The sequence below is a fragment of the Garra rufa genome, chromosome 21, assembly GCF_049309525.1.
Source record: "Garra rufa chromosome 21, GarRuf1.0, whole genome shotgun sequence".
Taxonomy (NCBI): domain Eukaryota; kingdom Metazoa; phylum Chordata; class Actinopteri; order Cypriniformes; family Cyprinidae; genus Garra; species Garra rufa.
Window position 1 is genome coordinate 25,963,970 of NC_133381.1, and position 20,414 is coordinate 25,984,383.

Below are 20,414 nucleotides of genomic sequence, written 5' to 3' on the forward strand. Positions count from 1 at the left end.
TTGCGAACAGGTGTGGCAGTAATCAGGCCTGGGTGTAGCTAGAGAAACTGAACTCAGGTGTGATAAACCACAGTTATGTTTTATTACAGTTCATAAAAAAATCCCTCCATTTAAAAACTGCATGTTGTGTTTACTTGTGTTATCTTTGATTAATATTTAAATTTGTTTGATGATCTGAAACATCAAAGTGTGACAAACATGCAAAAAAATAAAAAATCATTAAGGGGGCAAACACTTTTTCACACCACTGTATGTTAGCCTATATATATACTGTTACATACCATCTGTAGCTAAGCAACTGTGTGGAGTCACAAATGCAAATGGTGGAATTGAAGTGCAAAATTCTTTGAGACAGATAGTCAAGTCTGAATGAAAGGCATCACAGGCCCAAACTACGCTGCGTATTAACAACACATGACACAACAAAAATCACTGCACACATTAAAACTCAAAACATAACCTCAAAATGTCACAACACAGAACGCTCACGCAACACAATGACGGATATCAAACCGCACCATAAACCAAAACAATGCAGAAGATGCTGCCAGATGAGATGATTCTTGTCTGCACTACAGCTATACAGGAAACCAAACCCACTTAAAAAGCTACAAATGTAATGAGATCTGATTATTCTGCTGCACTTCCTGGGGTCACATAGACATGGAAAACTCGATCTACTTGTTTTCAAATGTTGAGAATCAATTTTTCACACTTGGCAGACATGATTGGAAGCATTTAGTGTTTGGAAAAGTGGAAGACATCCGATGATGTACTGGAAGGGGAAGTTACTTTGTGGTGGGATGCCATTTAGTTACTCTCTTCTTTTTCTCTTTCCATCCAACAATCTCTTCCCACCCTTTATCACACCCTTCTGCAATTCTTCCTTTCTCTCTCTCACACCCCTCCCCCCGCCGTCTCTCTCTTTCTGATCCATTTTTCATGCTTCAATCTATTTTCTCTCCTCCATTTGCAATGGTTTACTGTAACTTGTCCCCCTCCCCGTCCCATTCTGTGAGTGCATTACGAGATTCTCTCTCTCTTTCGGTGTCCTTCCCCTTCCCCGTCTCTCTCTGCCATATTATCTATTCCTCTCATCCCTGCTCACATAGTCTTTTATCTCTCTCATGGGCCATCCATCTCTCTCTCCATCTCTCTCCTATTAAACACCACCCCTCAATTAATCTGCTCTCCATTCCTCTGTTTAAGGTTATAGCCCAATCTCTCTCGCTCCCTTTCCCTCTCTTGCTGTCCCTCTCTGCAGTAATTGCTTGTGTGATCCATGATACATACCACTGTCCCTCAAAAAGCAGTTTTTGTTGACTAGATTGCAGCACAACACCTATACATGCACAAAGCAATAAAAAAGCAACAGAGACGTTTAGACTTTTATTATGTCTCATTTTTGTCAGACTTTAAATATAACAGAGGTGAAGCTACTATTATAACCCACACCTTTCATTTAATTCCCACACTTTTTGAGGAATAGTCATTGTGTTTTAAGTGCTTTGTTTTGCTTGAATACAGTGTGACAAAAAAATAGTGGCAAATAGTTAGTCATTCAAAATAAGCCATGTATTTTGCAAAAAAAAAAAAAAAAATATATACATATATATATATATATATATATATATATATATAATTAGCATGTATGCATTTAATTGATCAAAAGTGACTGTAAAGGCATGTATAATGCTGTTTTCTTTTTTTACTTTCTATTCTAATCTTAAAAATATTAAGCATAGCAACTGTTTTTTATTATGATAAAAATTATAAATATTTCTTAAAGGAAAGTTAAAAGTTCACCCAAAAATGAAAATACTGTCATTAATTACTCACCCTCATGTTGTTCCAAACCTGTAAGACCTTAAATTTATATATTTTTGATGAAATCCGAGAACTTTTTGACCTTCCATAGACAGCTATGCACACTACCAGTCAAAAGTTTTTGAACAGTTTAATGTTTTTTTTTTTTTTTTTTTTTTTTTTTTTAAAGAAGTCTATTCTGCTTACCAAACCGAAAAATTTATTTGATCCAAATTACGGCAAAAGCAGTAAAAAATGTAAATATTTTTACTATTTAAAATAACAGTTTTCTATCTGAATATATTTTAAAATGTAATTTATTCCTGTGATTTCAAAGATTAATTTTTAGCATCATTACTCCAGTCACATGATCCTTCAGAAATCATTCTAATATTCTGATTTGCTGCTCAAAAAACATTTATTATTATTACGTAGAATTTTTTCAGGTGTCTTTGATGAATTCAGAAAAAAAAATCAGAAGAACAGCATTTATCTGAAATAGAAATATTTTATAACATAAATGTCTTTAATATAATGTTACACTTTTGTTTTCTCAGATCAATGCTGATCTTTGGATCTTTCTATTCATCAAAGAATCCTGAAAAAATAATTAAATAATTAAATTGTTTCTTAAACAGCAAATCAGCAAATAAGAATGTTTTCTGAAGGATCATGTGACACACATGTGATCACAAATTACATTTGAAAATATATTCAAATAGAAAGCAGATATTTTAAAAAGTAGAAATATTTTAGGATATTTCTGCTTTTGCTGTATTTTAGATTAAATAGATACAGGCTTGGTGAGCAGAAGAGAACTCTTTAAAAATTAAAAATCTTTGTAATTACCACATTTAAGGCCCTGAAAGGAAGTAAGGACATCGATCAAATAGTCCATGTGACATTAGTGGTTCAACTGTACTTTTATTAAACTATGAGAATACTTTTTGTGCACAAAGAAAACAAAAATAGCGAACAATTTCTTCTCTTCTGCGCATTCACGAGAGTACATTACAGTGCTGTCTATTCAGGGTCCAAAAGCTTTTGGATTTCATCAAAAATATCTTAATTTGTGTTCTGAAGATGAACGAAGATCTTATAGGTTTGGAATGACATCAAGGTAAGTAATTAATGACAGAATTTTCATATTTAGGTGAATAATATCTGATGGATTATTACACTGAAGACTGAGTAAAGGCTGCTGAAAATTCGGCTTTGCATCACAGCAATAAATTACATTTTAAAATACATTCAAATAGAAATTATTTTAAATTGTAAGAATATTTCACAATATCACAGTTTTACTGTATTTTTATGCAAATGGATAGCTTTCTCCAGGTGTCAGTTATATTATAACTACTAGATAAATGTCTAGATAAAAAGCTGATAAGGTTTAAAATACGATTCCACCCGGATAAAGCATCTAAATTTAAAGGTTGTTGTCCGGGACAGGGCACAGCTTTGGTGAACCCATCTTCACGGCTGAAGTAGAGAGAGAGAGAGAGAGAGAGAGAGAGAGAGAAAAGGAATACAATGTGTGTGCGTATGTATGTGTTTGAACATGCTTACACATGAGAATCTCATATTCAGACAAAACAAATATAGACTTACACATGAAATCCTGAAACCAGCGTTCTGACCGGTCGACCAGACAGGATGTCCACTCCCTCAGGGTCACCTTCTTATTCTTGTTCTTGTCACATGACCTACACAGACAAACACCATATTGTTGAAATCTACAAGTGGGCTCTCTTTGCATCTGTCTCTCTTGTTTTCGATTTCTACACCCCTCTACATCACTCTCCGCTGCTATCAGCCGTAAAGGACACCACTCACATTAGAACAGTAGGAAGGCAATAAGCATTCGCAGCTTTGAATGAGAGAGAGAGAGATTGAGAGGATGAGCGAGAGAAGAGAGATTGAAAGAGGATGAGAGAGAGAGGGGTGGGTAACATCCTGAAGGCATGTGTACTATAATCAGAAGGGTGCTGGGGAGGGTTTGCAGTAATATTATGCAAATACAAAGAAGGTCAGACAGGAGAAAACATCACAAAATCACAGTGTCGAGGTGATTGTGTGTATCTATATGCACTGGTGGCGTTTTCTGCGTGTGTGTTACTGGAAGAATCTTTGAGCGCAGTGCTCCAGTGGCATCCGCTTATAGTGAAGCTTTCTCAGATCTCTCCTGCTTAACTTCCCGTCCCTGTTACGATCCAGCAGAACAAACCTCCTCTGAAAAATAAAGGGAGAAAACAGACAGAGAGAGACAGGAGAAAAAAGGATCAGGACTTAATGCTTTTATCACAAATTCACAAGTGAATAGAAAAGAATGTCCCCTTTCTACTGGCTGAGATAACTTTTTATGGGTGTCAGTTAAAGGAGAAGTTCACTTCCAGAACAAAAATATACAGATAATTTACTCACGCCCTTGTCATCCAAGATTTTCATGTCTTTCTTTCTTCATTCGTAAAGAACATTTCAGGGTTTCTCTCCATATAATGGACTTCTATGGTGCCCCTGAGTTTGAACTTCCAAAATGCAGTTTAAATGCAGCTTCGAAGTGCTTTAAATGATCCCAACCGAGGAAGAAGGGTCTTATCTAGCGAAACGATATGTCAAAAAACTTCCATCTTATTTTCTCTTTACTTTCTATTTACAAAGTGAGCATGCAAAGAAGATCATGAACCGCAATACAGAGAGTTCACAAGACGAGCGTTTGAGGTTAAAAAGTACATAAATATAATTTTTTTCAGAAAATAACTGATTGTTTGCGACAGATAAGACCCTTCTTTCTCGGCTGGGATCATTTAGAGCCCTTTGAAGCTGCATTTAAACTGCATTTTGGAAGTTCAAACTCGGGGGCACCATAGAAGTCCATTATATGGAGAGAAATCCTGAAATGTTTTTATCAAAAAACAATTTCTTTACGACTAAAAAGAGAAAGACATGAACATTTTGGATGAAAAGGGGGTGAGTAAATTTTCTGTAAATTTTTGTTCTGGAAGTGAGAAATCGTAGAATTACAGAACATTTCTTTGAGTTTTATTTATTCTCATGTAATATTTTAAAAAATAAAGTGTAAAGTCGGCAACACCAAAGCTCCGTACACAACACTCTAAAACTGTTTGTAGATTCAGGTTTGTTGACGAAAGCTGAATATGAATATATGTGTGTTGAACATCTGATTACACCGGTGTTATATACACTTCCCAAAATTCATAAACCTTATAGTGATATCCCTTCTGGGAGACCTATAGTGGCAGCAATTGGGTCTCTTACAGAAAAAAATTCAGCTTTCGTTGATTTTCATTTACAGCCTTTGGTGATTTCTTTACCTTCTTATATTAGAGACACAATGGATTTTTTTTAACTTATTAACAATGTGAAATTGCCGGATTGTCCTGTCCTTCTAGTCACTATGGATGTTGAATCGCTGTATACCAATGTTCTGTTTCAGCGTGGGCTAGAGGCAATTGAATTTTTTTTTAATCAACGTCCTTGTCAGGTTCCTATTACTGCATGTTTGAGTGACTTGGCAAAATTGGTGCTTTCACATAATTATTTCTTGTTTGCGTCTGAGTATTATTTACAGATTTCGGGGGTCAGTATTGGGTCTAAGATAGCCCCAAGCTTTGCATCTTTATTCTGTGGGATGTTTGAACATCAGTTTGTGTTTAATCCTGTCAACGATTTCCTGAAATAAATTGTTTTATGGAAAAGATACATTGACAATGTTTTTCTATTATGGAGCGGCACTGAAGTTGAGTTATTAGAGTTTCATAGTTTGGTAAATAATAAATGTACTGCGTTAAAATTTACCATTGATTTTCATCAAGAGAAAATGAATTTTTTGGATATGCTTGTTCTTAACACTACGTCGGGCATTGACACTACTTTGTATCGAAAACCTACTGATCGTAACACTATCTTGCACGGAGAATCCTATCATCCCGTGTCATTAAAGCGTTCGTTACCAATTTCTCAATTTAGTCGTATTCGCCGTATCTGCAGTAGTGATGATGATTTTCAACAACAGTCACACATTTTATCAGAGAGATCGTATAAAGAGGAGTGGATTCATTCTGCAGCGAGTCATTTTAAAGATTTGTCACAAAAAGAGAGTCTAGTTAAAAACTACAAAAAAACTGAATGCCGTGTTAATTGTTATATGCAGTATTCGCCTGTTACTAAGGATATTAATAACGTTTTATTAAAACACTGGCATATTGTAGAGAGTGATCCCAGTCTCAAGAAATGTTTCGATAAACCACCTCGTTTAGTGTATAAAAAAACACCTAACCTTCGAAATATTTTAGTCAGAGCGGATTTGAAACCGGCTCCTCACTTCTTGAATAAAATACCTCATGGGAATTATAGATGTGGTAACTGTCAACAGTGTAATTTCACATATAAGACATCAACTTTTACACATCCTCACACGGCAAAAATTTTTAAAATTCGAGGCACCATTTCATGTAAGACGGCCAATGTTATTTATATGCTGCGTTGCCCTTGTGGCTTATGTTACACTGGTAAGACTAGTAGACCTTTGAAAAATCGCATTTCTGAACATCGATGTGCAATTAGACAGACACCACGATCCAAAAAGTCCAGTTGCACAGCATTTTGCAGCCTTTAGACATTCAGTTTCTACTCTTCAATATATAGGCGTTGAGGTAGTTAAGTATCCACGTCGTGGAGGTGATATTGATAAATTGCTTTTACAGCGTGAGGCTTTTTGGATTTCTACATTAGACACGTTGTCCCCTAGAGGACTAAATGAAGACTTTAATATTCGTCCATTTCTTTAAATTATTATTATGTCTATACATAAGGGTGTGTATTTCTCTTCATGTATATAATACATCAAAGATGTGTGACTAATTTACAGTTTTTTACAGATGCTAGGACACATTTCTCAATACTTAGGTCACTTTTGCAAAACTCTTGACACAGTGAGCACAACAGAAGTCTATGTGGGCTAAACTGAGGATCAATGATCATTGTTTTGGCACAAAATGCATTCAATGACTACATCTCTCAAATTTCATGAATTCTTTTCTCACTCAGACACAACAACTGCCAAAAATCTTTGTACGTACAGGACATTTTGCACGTGCTTACATACTGTTTTCAAAACTGTTAAACTTATGTTCAAAACAATAACATAATGCAAAACTGAATAAGACAGCAAAATTCAACAGCGATATTTTATTGAAACATATTTCAAATCTAAAAATGCAGTAGATTAGCATTACTATTGTATCTGTATCAGTGGATGGTGTGTATACAAATTCTTGTATTTTGGAATTACTTAGAGCAAAAAAATAAAAATAAATAAACAACATAAAATATTGATGAATTCTGCATCATGTCTGATTCATTCCAGTAGCATATATTGCAGTTATAAACAATATATATTGCAATTATAAACAGAGATGTGTCCTTGTTTTACACAAGAAAACATTGTGTAATGCTACTTGTTGTTAGTGTTTTTTAGGTCATTGTTTTGTGGGTGACAAAGTGTTTTTGTCGGCTGTCAACCTTTGCTAGTGTTCTGGAAGAATGAGTTTATTTGAGACCTGAATAAAGTGTTTTGGTAGTTGTAGTGCGTTTTGAATGTGAAATGAACTGCTTTGCCAAGCTGAAAGTCGGTTAGGAGAATTGTGTGAAGAGTTTTGCAAAAGTGACCTAAGTATTGAGAAATGTGTCCTAGCGTCTGTAAAAAACTGTAATTTCATTTAATTAATTTGATGTACATTTGCAGGTACAAAATCAAGAAAAGTGTTTTTTTGGAAGTGTACATTAATAACAATATTGTTGTATTTTTGCATAGTTTTATAGGCTATATTGTTTGGTGTAGATTTATTGTTGATGTATTGGTCAGTAACAAGGTGTTTGGTCATGTGATTTTGATCACCTAGAGATATAAAGAGTGGCACATTGGTATTCAATTTGTCTGATGAAGAGCCTGCGTGCTCGAAACGTCACATACGCTATGCGAAAGTTGTTTTAAAAATAAATATTTTTGATATTTTTTGGAGCTTTGGTGTTGCCGACTTTACACTTTATTTTTTACTTGTTGCTTTTTAGCCGAGCACCCATTTGAGACTGATGCGCGTGCTTTTGTTTCATTTTTCTTCATGTAATATTTTAATAAATTAAAGTCTTTTAAATTACTTTACAAGTATTACATTCCATTAGCAGGCTTAAAATAGCACTGACTGGTTCTGAAAAAAGTTATGTCCCAAAATGAGGCTATTATACACTGTGCACTTACACCATTTACTTTGACATAGAGTGAATTTTAGAAGGGTAGTGTCTCAAAGGAACGCTTAAAGTTGGCACGAAATGGATATTCACACTATTTTTTTTTCTAAATGCATGTTATTGATCTTTTAGTGAACAATTCATACATATATGCGTTTAATTTAGTAAAAAATGGTTTGAGTTTGTAATTTAAAATCAGAAGGCTGTAACTCAATCTTTCTTATCGTAAACCTCTTTCAAAAAAGTATTCTTGTAGCTTCATAAAACTATGGTTGAACCACTGATGTCACCAGGACTACTTTAATGGTGTCCTTACTACCTTTCTGGTTCTTAAACATGTCAGCTGCGTTGCTGTCTATGCAAGGTCGCAAAACTCTCGGATTTTATTAAAAAATATCTTAATTTATGTTCCAAAGATGAACAAAGGTAGCCTGGAAAAATCCAGACCCTAATCTATTAAGATTAAGGGTCTGGGATCGAGCAATGAAAACTGCCTAACTCGAGGGGCGGCACCAAGCATGCATTTGAAACTCTAACTGCACGCAATTGGATAACGCCACGACCAATCACAACAATACACGCTTAGCTACCAGCAGAGCTAAATGATGTTTCATTAACAAAGTTCGGGAGAAGCGCGTCAGATGCTTAGCGTAAACATCACAAGTCAATCAGCGCCATAGGTTTAAATACAGCTGACTCACCTCAATTCACTCGATGGTTTATCAGTAACCCTCCACCACCCCCATCTCATCACTCCTACTCTCACTACTCCTATTGGGGGGTAACGTACTCTGGGTTCGGGCCACTCCCGAGCTCGGAGCCCTTCACCGGACAGCATGCCAAACATGCACTACTATTCTCCGGCTAATTATATGTAAGCGTGAACTCGTGAACTGATAGATTAAACTCTTGCCGTATCCAGTCGACAAAACAGCAAAAACGTCCTTCTTGCAAAGGAACGATTCGAGTTTTCGGTTTTCTGTTCCTCTTATATATGGAAAGCCAAGTCTAACTCGTTCATTGTAGCGGCCAAAGCCGTTTCAACTGTTGTTCATCTGTAGCGACAGCGATCTTTCAAAGTTTACTATATGATTCGGGCGTCGCAGTGCTGTCATCATCAGCTTAGCTCGCCTCTGGTCCGCCTACATCAGATACACCGATTTGATTGGTTCCCACAATTGCTTACGTATTGCAGTAACCTGCATCATTGCTCGATGCCAGAGTGTCTTGCAGAGACAATTCAAATTGTGCTCTCGCGAGACCTCTGGATTTCCAGGGTAGAACAAAGGTCTTACAGGTTTGGAACGATATGAGGGTGATTAATTAATGACATAATTTTCATTTTTGGGTGTTTTTTTCAATCAAAATTGTATTAAAGTAAATATACTTTCTTGAAGTTTATTCTCAAGACCTGCCTGGAAGTAGACAGTTAGTGTGGATGTACATGAACCAAGAGTTTCTTTTGATTCTTGACATATTTATGACTCTTGACATACACACATTTCAAATATTACGTGTGATGCTTTGTGTTGAAAAGCAAAGCCATATGTGACCCTGGACCACAAAATCAGTCATAATGTTCAATTTGAAATTTAAAAAGTTGAAATAAATACGCTTTACATTGATATATGGTTTGTTTGGAAAGGACAATATTTGGTGGAGATACAATTCGGAAAATCTGTAATCCGAGGGTGCCAAAAAATCTGAATATTGAGAAAATCACCTTTAAGGTTGTCCAGATTAAGTTCTTAGCAATGCATATTGCTAATCAAAAAAGTTTTGATATATTTACGGTAGGAAATTTACAAATATCTTCTTGTAACATGATCTTTACTTAATGTCCTAACGATTTTTGGCATAAAAGAAAAATAGATAATTTAGACCCATACAATGTATTGTTGGCTATTGCTACAAATATACCTGTGCTACTTAAGGTTGGTTTTGTGGTTCAGGGTCAAATATGTGTAAGTGATTTGAGTTAGTTAAGTGTTTCTTTGTGTTACCTCTGCAAGCTGGGTTCGCTGTGTGTGTGTGAGGCAGCTTTGTGAGGGAGCCGCTGGTGTGTATCTTTCTCCCATTCTGCTGAGAAGTAAGAACCAGTCCAGTAGACGGTACGGGAACTGACCAAACTCTTCCTCAGAGCACTCAGCCTTGTTCACTGACAGAGAAACCACAAGAGATAGAGTGTTTTTAGACAACATCACTGGATACAGTGATTTAATGTGCATTTAAGTGTAATGAAGTTGTATGTGTGTGTGAGTGTGAGTGTGTCTTTTTACCCAGACAAGCTCCACTATGTGCCTTGCCAATGCGTCGTTTTTTGCGGCAGGCCTCCTTGTGAAGAAGACACTCGTTGATGTACGTCTTTCCCGTAACGCTACACACTGGTGCCCCCTGCCTGTAGACAACAACACAGACACACACAAAGTGCTTCTTGACTGGGTTTGTTCATAGTCAAGGACAGCAGGTAACAATAATAAACGCAAATAATACAATTAAACAAATTATATAATTATGCAAAAAATAGCTCATTTTTTAAAAATGGAATTAGAAAACTTCTTTTGTTGTTGACATAACTGTGCGTCATATCAAACTGTACTATTTTGGCATAAAATCATCTTTCACTCATTAGAAGCAGCCAAATTAGACAGATGCCAACATGGACAGGTTGTGCAACATCAAAAAACATGAATACAATTACACAAGATAAAAGAAAATACAGACTGGATTCATCTCACTTGCAGTGAGGATAAAAATAGTTTGTGCTTGTCAAAGAGTGTTTTGAGCAGTGACCTGGCATGAAACCATTAAAAAAGAAATACATTTAGAAAACCAATACTGTTGATTTTAACATGTTTATGCAATTAAAGGAACGGTAATACTAATACATTTTAGTATATTTATTTATAGACTTTGTATTATTTAAAGATAGCTAACTTTGGTACTGTGTTGGATCACCACTCCATGTAGAAATGAATCAGGTTTAAAGCTGTTTAATTGTTTTAAGTATTACTTAAAAGTATTACTTAATACTACTTAAGGTATTGTCTAAAACTGTCTTCCTTAGATGTTTTAATAAAATGGCATAATTTAAAACTGCGTCAGCATTTTTTAAAGGATTAGTTCACTTCCAGAATAAATACATGTAATAATTTACTCACCCCCATGTCATCTAAGATATTCATGTCTGTCTTTCTTAATTCGAAAAGAGATTGTTGAGGAAAATATTCCTGGATTTTTTCCTCCATATGGAGTGTTTTCACGACACATCATCAATCAGCCATATAGGCGACATTGAACGTAAACAATGCCACTGAACCGAACAAAACTCACATATTTTGATTATTGCTACTGAAAATGGTCAATTATTGTCATGTTTTGGCCTGTACTAATCGGTTGGACTGGGAAAAAAAAAAAAAAGAGGAACAAAAGGCGTTTGTGGTTGGCCAGACTGAACCAGGATTTCCAGGGCAAGAATCTTGACAGCATTCTGGTTTGTTCTTATCATTTCCAGTCAAGTAGGTGAAATAGTAGGCTAATATCTTAATTAATACTGCTTGTATGTATCTTTACCACCTATTAACTTTAGTTGGTCAAAATATTGCGCTCTTTCCTGCTTACTACAGATCTGGCCATTAAAAATGCGTCTATTTTCACGCGGCAGCCTGCAATTCGGCACGCGTGAGCACGCGTCCTGCCGCAGCGGCTTTTTTAGATTTTTTTACAACATTGTTGCACTTCATATAATATCCACCAGGTGGCGCAAGGAACAACATTCTGTAGCCAAACACCATGGCCAGCTCTAGTGGGCGTTGGTCACAAATACCAGTACAATAGTTCAATGATTCCTCTTTCCTGAAATTATGGTTCAAACCAATAGCAAAAAGATAGCCTATTCATAAGCAGGTGCAGTTGTATTGTTATTTTGTTTTCTTTCTTTGTTTTCCTGACGAACATTTATTAGACTGCATCGGAAACAGAAATGTTAATTTCGGTTATTTTATTTCTCCAACCGACAACTGACGTAAACCGCTAAATTCGTTTTCAGGGATTAATTATACACAAGCAAGAAGCAGCATAAACATCAGAACCTCACGTGCAGAGCTTATGCACAGAGAAAAACCCAATAAACCTATATATAATAATAAATAAAATAGGCCCACATAAGAAATATATGTTTTTCTTTTCTGAATGAATAATAATTTAACAAATTAATAAGTAGCAAGCCTATATGCAGAATTTTAGGCAATTTCTGTGATGCGCCCTTAAACCAGCATCTTGTTTCCATTTTTTTTTTTTTACAAATAGCCTACACGTTTTTTTTTGTTTGTTTTTTTTTATTTTTATTGTGATTGTACACAAATAACAGAAATATGTAAAATATCATAGTTTTAAGCAATGCCGTACTCTTGAACGAGTATTGTAAGCTGTATCCACTTTATTAAGGGGAAAAAAATCGAGTGATCCTGACGGCGCCGCGGGCAGTTAAATTACTTGACAACTTTCACCTTCAGAATAAAATACATTAGGCTATATATTTCAGCGTTTTAAAGCAACATCAAATTAAGATATGCATGTTTAAGAGGTAGTTCGTCTTTTTCTTTTTCTAAGATACACAATTTTAGATACACTGACAATTAATTTGAGTAGAGACAGATAGAAATGGGAAGGATAAATATAAACTACAGTATTTTTGCGATTTTGGTGCTTAGAAATGTATTCTAAGCGGGCCGCGGGCGAATAATATAGTTAATATAGCGCGGAGCGGGTGGATGCGGAATAAAACCTCGTGGAAGCGGGACTGGAAAAGCACTTTGTTATATCCTATAGACTATTTAGATACTTCATCATCAAGCAAAAATTTATTCATAAGCAGGAGCAGTTTTATTATTATTTTCTTTTATTTGTTTCCTGTTGAACTTTTATTAGACTGCATTGAAAATAGAAATGTTAATTTCTGTTTTTTTTTTTCCAAACGACAACCAACGCGTTTAGTTATTATTAACGACAAGATTGTGTTAAATTACATTTAAATTGAAACGTGGCTGTGACACATTAATAACAGTTAAATTCGTTTTGAGGGGTTAATTGTACACAAGCAAAAAGCAGCATAAACATCAGAACATCACGCGCAGATCTTATGCACAGAGAAAACCCAAAAAAGCTGCATGTAAAATAAATAAAAATGCCCATATGCGAAATATAAATTTCTTAATGAATAATAATTTAACAAAACGAAATAAAATAAAATTAATAAGTAGCAAGCCTATATGCAGAATTGTAGGCAATTTCTGTGACGCGCCCTTGAACCAGCATCTTGTTTACATTTTTTTTTTTTTTACAAATAGCATACACATCTGTTTTTTCGTTGTGATTGTACACAAATAACAGAAATATGTAAAATAGCATAGTTTTGAGCAATCCCTTACTCTTGAACGAGTATTGTAAGCTGTATCCACTTAATTAAAAGGGGAAAAAAACGTGATCCTGACGGCGCCGCAGGCAGTTAAATAACTGGACCACTTTCACCTTCAGAATAAAATATATTATATATTTCAGCGTTTTAAAGCAACATCAAATTAAGATATGCATGTTTAAGAGGTAGTTCCTCTTTTTCTTTTTCTAAGATACACAATTTTAGATACACTGACAATTAATTTGAGTAGAGAGGAATAGGAATGGAGAGGATAAATATAAACTACAGTTTTTATAGAGGTAAAAATTAATTAATTTATTTATTAGTATTATTACTATTATTATTTTGATTTGTTTTTGCGATTTTGGTGCTTAGAAATTTATTCTAAGCGGGCAGCGGGCGAATAATATAGTTAATATAGCGGGAGCGGGTGGATGCGGAATAAAACCTTGTGGAATCGGGACTGGAAAAGCACTTTATTGTTATATCCTGTAGACTATACTTCATGATCAAGCATGGGCGTCGGAAGCAAAATAAATGTGGGTGGGTCCTCCCCCAGAAAAATAAATACTTTCGTATATGCCATTTTCTGTAGTCTGGTGCCTTTTATTTAATGTTTTTACACAATGCAAATACTCCATATTTACAAATATTACAAAAGACGGCTATACTGCAACATTTTCAGTGGCGTAAGTGATAATACGAGTAACATATCGTTTTTGACGCGGGAGACCCGAGTTCGCATCCGCCTTTTGGTGAAATCATTTTCGAAATCGTCTCCCTTTTCACTTATATCATATCGGAAAGGCATTTGTTTATTAGTTAATTAATGAAATAATTGAAAAGTTGAAATAAAGTATCAACTAGGGTTAGGTCACCTACCGTAAGTGTATCTGAGCACTATACTGTACTTTTAGGAGTGTTAATAATTAATTTTATTATTATTATTGTTATTATTATTATTATTATTATTATTATTATTATTATTATTATTATTATTATTGTCTTTAGATTTGTTCTTACATTTTGATGCCGTACATTAGTATGACGCACTGCCCATGCAGTTTTTTTTTTCTTTTTTCTTAAAAACTAATTGAAGTGAAAGGGAAGAAACCCATGTAGATTTGGCCTAATGTCCATAAATACTAGCCTAGTATTATATCCTAATATAGAAAATAATTTAGACAAATAAACAGAAGGCTCACTTTTCAAAACAATAAAGCTTAGCCTATATGACTGACAACGAATACAACAATTGTTAAGTATCAAAAGTGCTCCAGTGAGTTATGCAATTTTTTTCCACCTTTTTTTCTTTTTCTTTTTTTTTTTAAGTGGAAAAGTAGTTCTTCTATTTCGGAGAAGTTCATTAAGTCTGTCTCTTAACAGCTTCCAGTCACGAACTGCGGGTTGAATCTCCGACCAACGATCAGTAAGTTTTTTTTTTTTTTTTTTTTCATCTTTAAACAGCTCCGATTCATTTTAGCCTGGAACTAGGCTTAAGTCTGTTCTGGGAAACCAAAGGGAAGTGTATTTTTTTTTTTCAGTTTTCTGAAAAGTAGCCGTTAATGAGGCATCAGCGTTAAGCGGCATGCAGTATAAAGAGCGAAATGTTTATGAATGGCAGAGTGGGGGTGGGGTGGGGTGTTGAATGCTGTCTGTTGCCTTGTCGTAATCAACATTTGGAGACTTGGGGGTGCTGGGGGCGGATTCCGACTGCATTCAGTTGCATTTCGAATTCAGCATTCAAATGCATGCCAGGGAGAAGGGGAAAGCTTTCCTCACACGCTCCACTTTTTTCAAAACATTAGTGTCCAACCTGACACGCGGGTCAGTGGATAAACAACCCGAACCCGACCGTTTTCAAATAACCCACCCGCAACTCGGACCGCAGAATAAAAAAAAATAAATATTGTACCCGACCCGCCTCCTGACCCGTATGTTTAATACTAAAGTGATTAAGCTGTGGAGATGCAGTCTGAAATATCCCGACATCAGAAATCCATTGGTGTACAAGCTAAAAAATAAAATTAAAATAAAACAATGTGTCCTGTTGTAAAGTCGTTGCCGTATTGTTGTGTATGAAGTTCAGATGTTATTATTTTAAGAAATATATATGTTTTAGGATTCTCCTTATTTTTGTTTTAGACATCCATCAATTACGGTGAATAAAAAAAATTCCGCGCTGGTGGAAACAAGACTTTCGCTTCTACTTTTGAGACCGGTGTTCGGACGTTTTTCTAAAAAAAAAAAAAATAAGAATTCAAAATTCTAAATTTATTGTCATAAAAACAGAAGGCGAATATAATTCAAAAATGTTAAGTATTTGCTGATTAAAGAAAACATGAAGGATGCCGCTTAATATTTGGCTTTTACGTGAACTTTAAAGCATATCCCTCATTCCATTTGTTTTCTTTGTTTTGTAATCTTTATATTATTTTCGTGAAATGTATTTTTGCTCAACATGCATTTCTCGTGGCCACGAGTTTAATGAATAAACCAACCTGCGTGACATTAGTAACCCAAAATTATTTGAGATATTTCGTTTTGAGTTAAGAAATTGTTTGCCTATATTAATTGTTATAGAAATTAATAAAATATTAAATAATTATACAGGCGATGCTGTATATGCTAATGCTGTCTGTGCGCAATGTAGACAGCTTTCACAAGTGTTTACATGTATTACATGTTGGCCCTGCAATTAAATAGCCCTGCAAGAAACATTTCATGCATCCCACAATCTTGTCCATTGACTGACCTTCTTTTTTTCCCATTATATTTGTATTATTCGTTTGTATTCGTTATTTTTTCCTTCATTTTGATCTCGTTACATAACATTCTGAATGTAAATGATACTGTAAAGGTGCTATGACTGGGGTTTTTACTGGAATGCAGTTTAAAGGTTAAATTTAACATATATTGTATTTTATTTAGTCTAACTAATAGACAAATAACTGAAGAGTGAATCATTCACATAGTTTCATTTGGAAATAATTTATCGTCACACAGTAAAATAGGCCTACATTCCTTCTCTTAACTAAAGAATTGAACATATAAAATATGAATTGAACATATTTTATTTTGTTTAGTCTAATTAACAGACTAGACTATATAAATATTAAACTGTTTTACTGAGAAATGAATCATTCACGTAGTTTCATTTGTAAATGAAAACATCATGTATCGTCACACACGGGGATAAATACAATCAAAAAGTCAAAACGTAATTGCCATAATTGTCAGGCGTTAAAAATAAATAGCCCTAACCAGGTATTGAAATAATAATAACCTATAATAAGAATAAATAATAAGTGATTTAGACCTATCTACTTTTTTCTTTATTGTGAATCGCTTAACCTAAATAACTTTATATATGCTATTTGGCATATATTTAGCAAATATTGTGAACTACAATTATGCCAATAAAGTTTTGACTTTATGATTGTATTAATGCCCGTGTGTGACCATACGATTTACAAATGGAACGTGAATGATTCACTCGACAATGAAACACTATATAGGTTATAATTAGACTAAAAATGAATATATGCCATATAGTATAATCAAAGCTTTCATGGCATGTCAGCATTTATCATTTAGATTCGGAATGTTAAGAGATCGAAATTAAGGGGGACATACTGAATATAAACGAATAATACATTTATTACAGAAAAAAAGGATCAATTAATGGATAAGACTTAAGGATGCATAAAATGTTTCTTGCAGGGCTATTTAATTTGAAGTACTTATATGTAATAAATTCTTGATAAACTTTTGAATGCTGTCTACATCGCGCACAGACATTCGCATATACAGCATTGCCTATTGTTAATATATAACTTAATATTGCATTAATTTCTATAACAATTAATAAAAACATTTCTTAACTCAAAATAAAAAAATATTAATAAACCTATCTCTGATAATCCTGGGTTATGGTTACGCAGGTTTGTTTATGCATTAAACATAAGGATGTCGTTACCTCGACAAAATAATCTTGTGGCCACGACATAATATGACATTCCCAGGAATTAATATCTCGTGGCAATGACAAAAAGTAATATGACGTTCCTACGAATTCATTTGTGTGGCCACGACAAACATAAGTGAACCGAAGGTGTCCCCTCCAGGTTACCGTACCTTTTAGTTTGCAGCAATGTTTTCAGCCTGCTCCAGTCCAGTGCGTTACATGACTGCCCCCTACTGATCATGTCTTTCCTATGTCATTGTATTTTCCGTGTTCCTTTGGAATACACCGGCGTCACGCGAGACCACTTTACTTCCCGCGCGCATTTTAAATGGCCAGATCTGTAAGTCCCTCTAAGGCCTAATGGTTAGAGAATCGGATTGAGGTTGTGGGTTCAAATCTCAGGTCCGGCAGGGATTGTCGGTGGGGGGACTCTCTCCACCCTCAATACCAGGACTGAGGTGAGACCATTGAGCAAGGCGCCGAACCCTTTCCTCTATATGATTTAGCAGCTTCCACACGTTTTTGTCCATGGTTTAGAAAGCATAAATTAGCAGAACAATGTATTCATTAGTACATTAACCATGCAATTCATGCTGTTGTTTACATCCGAGTATCTCAAATATGGCCATGTATCCAAGTAACTGACAAAATCGTGAAATAAGTGCACTGAAACTGCAATTTGGACCTTCAACTTGTTGGCGTCCATTAAAGTCCATTATATGGAGAAATATCTTGGAATGTTTTCCTCAAAAACCTTAAAGGAGTCATCGGATGCTCATTTTCAACAAGTTCATATGATTCTTTCAGGTCTTAATGAAAAGTCTATAATATACTTTGGTTAAGAATTCTCAATAGTAGTGTAAAAAATCAACTCATTCTATTGCATGTTCCTTTAAATGCAAATGAGCTCTGCTTGCCCTGCCCCTCTCTGCCGTGGGATGATTAGCTGTAATGTTTACTTTAGCCGTGCACTTTTATCCACATTTAGCGGTGAAACTTGCCAACAAGCACATTATTAAGGAAGGCCATTTGCAAAGATGCATAAAAAAAAACCTTATACTCACTTCTGCTGTGGGTGAAGCTGCATCACGAATGATTCGAACGAACATAGGCGCATATGTAGATCGGGATCGGCACTTTCCTTTCAAAACCGAAAGTAACGTTAATCCTCTGCGTCTTCAGTGGCTCTGATGTCGGGAGTAAATGACGACTGCTATGTTCATTATTACATCCAACAACAGAACACCTCAATCGCTCAATCTGAGACATTCTTGTCTTCCTCTGCACCTGAGTCGACACAATGGCGATCGGAGTCGGACTGTTTCAGTTCAGTGAGGGCGGGTCTAAGGTAAGGCGCTCATAGCCGCTTTTCCACTATCGGGCTGAACCGTTCTCAATGCTTAACCGTTCTGTTCCGTGCTGATCCGGGCCAGTCAGCACGGATACGGTTTGATTTTCCACTGTGGTGCAGATAACGGAACTCTTTGGAATGTAAATACAAATGCGTCAGTCGTTGTTTTGGTAACGCAAGTTTAGGCTGCAATATGTAACGTTACCTAAAATCACCATCACGAATACACGCACGTTTCTCATCCACAGACCAAAGTGTCTCAGCCATTTTTATTTCTATTTACCGTATCTGTTTACTGCACTTCCGCTTAGCCATAAAGAAACTGGTAGCTAGGCAACAGAGTGGCGACGTCATGCACACGCATTTTACCAGCCCGGCTCAGCACGGTTGTCTAACCGTGCTGAGAATTCCGGGCCGAGAATGGTTTGTAATCGCACCGTGCCGTACCAGGCTCAGGTGGAACACAACTGGAACCGTAACCGACCGTTCTAAGAACGGCTGTTCGGCGGCTCATGTCAATCAACTATCGTGGGAGAGGCCTCTGTCAGTGTTTCGTCACACAGACAAGAAGCTGAGAATGACCTGATTTTAAAAAAAGGGATATTACTTTTAAAGTAAACTACTAGGTGGATCTTTATCATTGTAGGTTTGTGTACACAAACTGCCAACACACATTAATGTGCAAACAACATGTAAAAGTGAGTTTTGCATCCGATGACCCCTTTAAATTCTAAATTATCACAATATTTTTATTCTGAAAGTTAACTAATCCTTAAAGTGTGTTACTGCCCTCAAACACATCTCAGTTTTTTCCTGCATGTGGTCTTTATTTGCAATAAGAGCGAAAATAAACCAGTAGTTAAATGTCTGTGTTCCTAGTTTGATTCCAAGGAGTCTGTGAGGCGTAAGGAGTGTCTTACATCATTATTCTGTTCTTAATCATGACTCTGAGCTCTGAACTGCACTGTTCATGCCGTTGGCTCACTGTAAGTAGCTTGGCAATGAAATTAGCTCAGGTGTCTTGGAAACTTGTTTTTAATTTGTTGGTGTGTGTCTTACCGTGGGCAGGTCTTTGGACACACACATTTAGGGGTGAGAACTCCACCCTCCTTCACTACTTGGCACCAGGATCCAGTAGGACTATGACATTTCAACAACTGGCACAGGGATTCTGAAGAGGAGAATGAAAGAAAGAGAATAAGGTACAAAATCAGTCATAAAAGTTCCTTTTTTTATAAGTTTTATAAAAACTGTCTCACCTGGATCCACTCTGCCCAAATACGGCTTCAACTTCTCTTCAGCCTGTCTCTGTTTACGCTGGGCTCTTCCACCCTTACACACACAAATAAGATAATTCACATGGGATTTGTTCTTGTATATAAAAATGACCATAAACATCTATTGGCAGGCAGGTCTGACCCATCCTGGCAACCACAACAAAATATAAAAAGCTATTACTTTTTTATACGCTGTCTGTTAGATTTATGGCTTTTATAGTAAACAACAATGAGCTGTAATTTTTCTCAATTCTCCTGAGTCCTTGTCATGATCTTTAAGATCTTCAAAAATATGAGAGAATTACTGAGCATGTTTAAGGCTTGATG

General features: G+C 35.7%; 1 protein-coding gene across 1 annotated transcript in view; it reads right to left on the reverse strand.

Annotated features, from left to right (window-relative positions):
- Positions 1–1,388: 1,388 nt before the first annotated feature.
- The window catches only part of sparcl2 (SPARC-like 2), a 33,303-nt gene continuing 14,277 nt past the window's right edge, over positions 1,389–20,414 (reverse strand). Inside the window, exons 3-9 of the mRNA XM_073827426.1 lie at positions 20,070–20,142; positions 19,870–19,981; positions 10,356–10,474; positions 10,080–10,234; positions 3,926–4,038; positions 3,418–3,512; positions 1,389–3,288 (exon numbers count right to left, since the gene is read on the reverse strand). Coding sequence (XP_073683527.1) covers positions 3,236–3,288; positions 3,418–3,512; positions 3,926–4,038; positions 10,080–10,234; positions 10,356–10,474; positions 19,870–19,981; positions 20,070–20,142 — 720 coding nt within the window. The 3' untranslated portion in view covers positions 1,389–3,235. The remainder of the gene's footprint in view (positions 3,289–3,417; positions 3,513–3,925; positions 4,039–10,079; positions 10,235–10,355; positions 10,475–19,869; positions 19,982–20,069; positions 20,143–20,414) is intronic.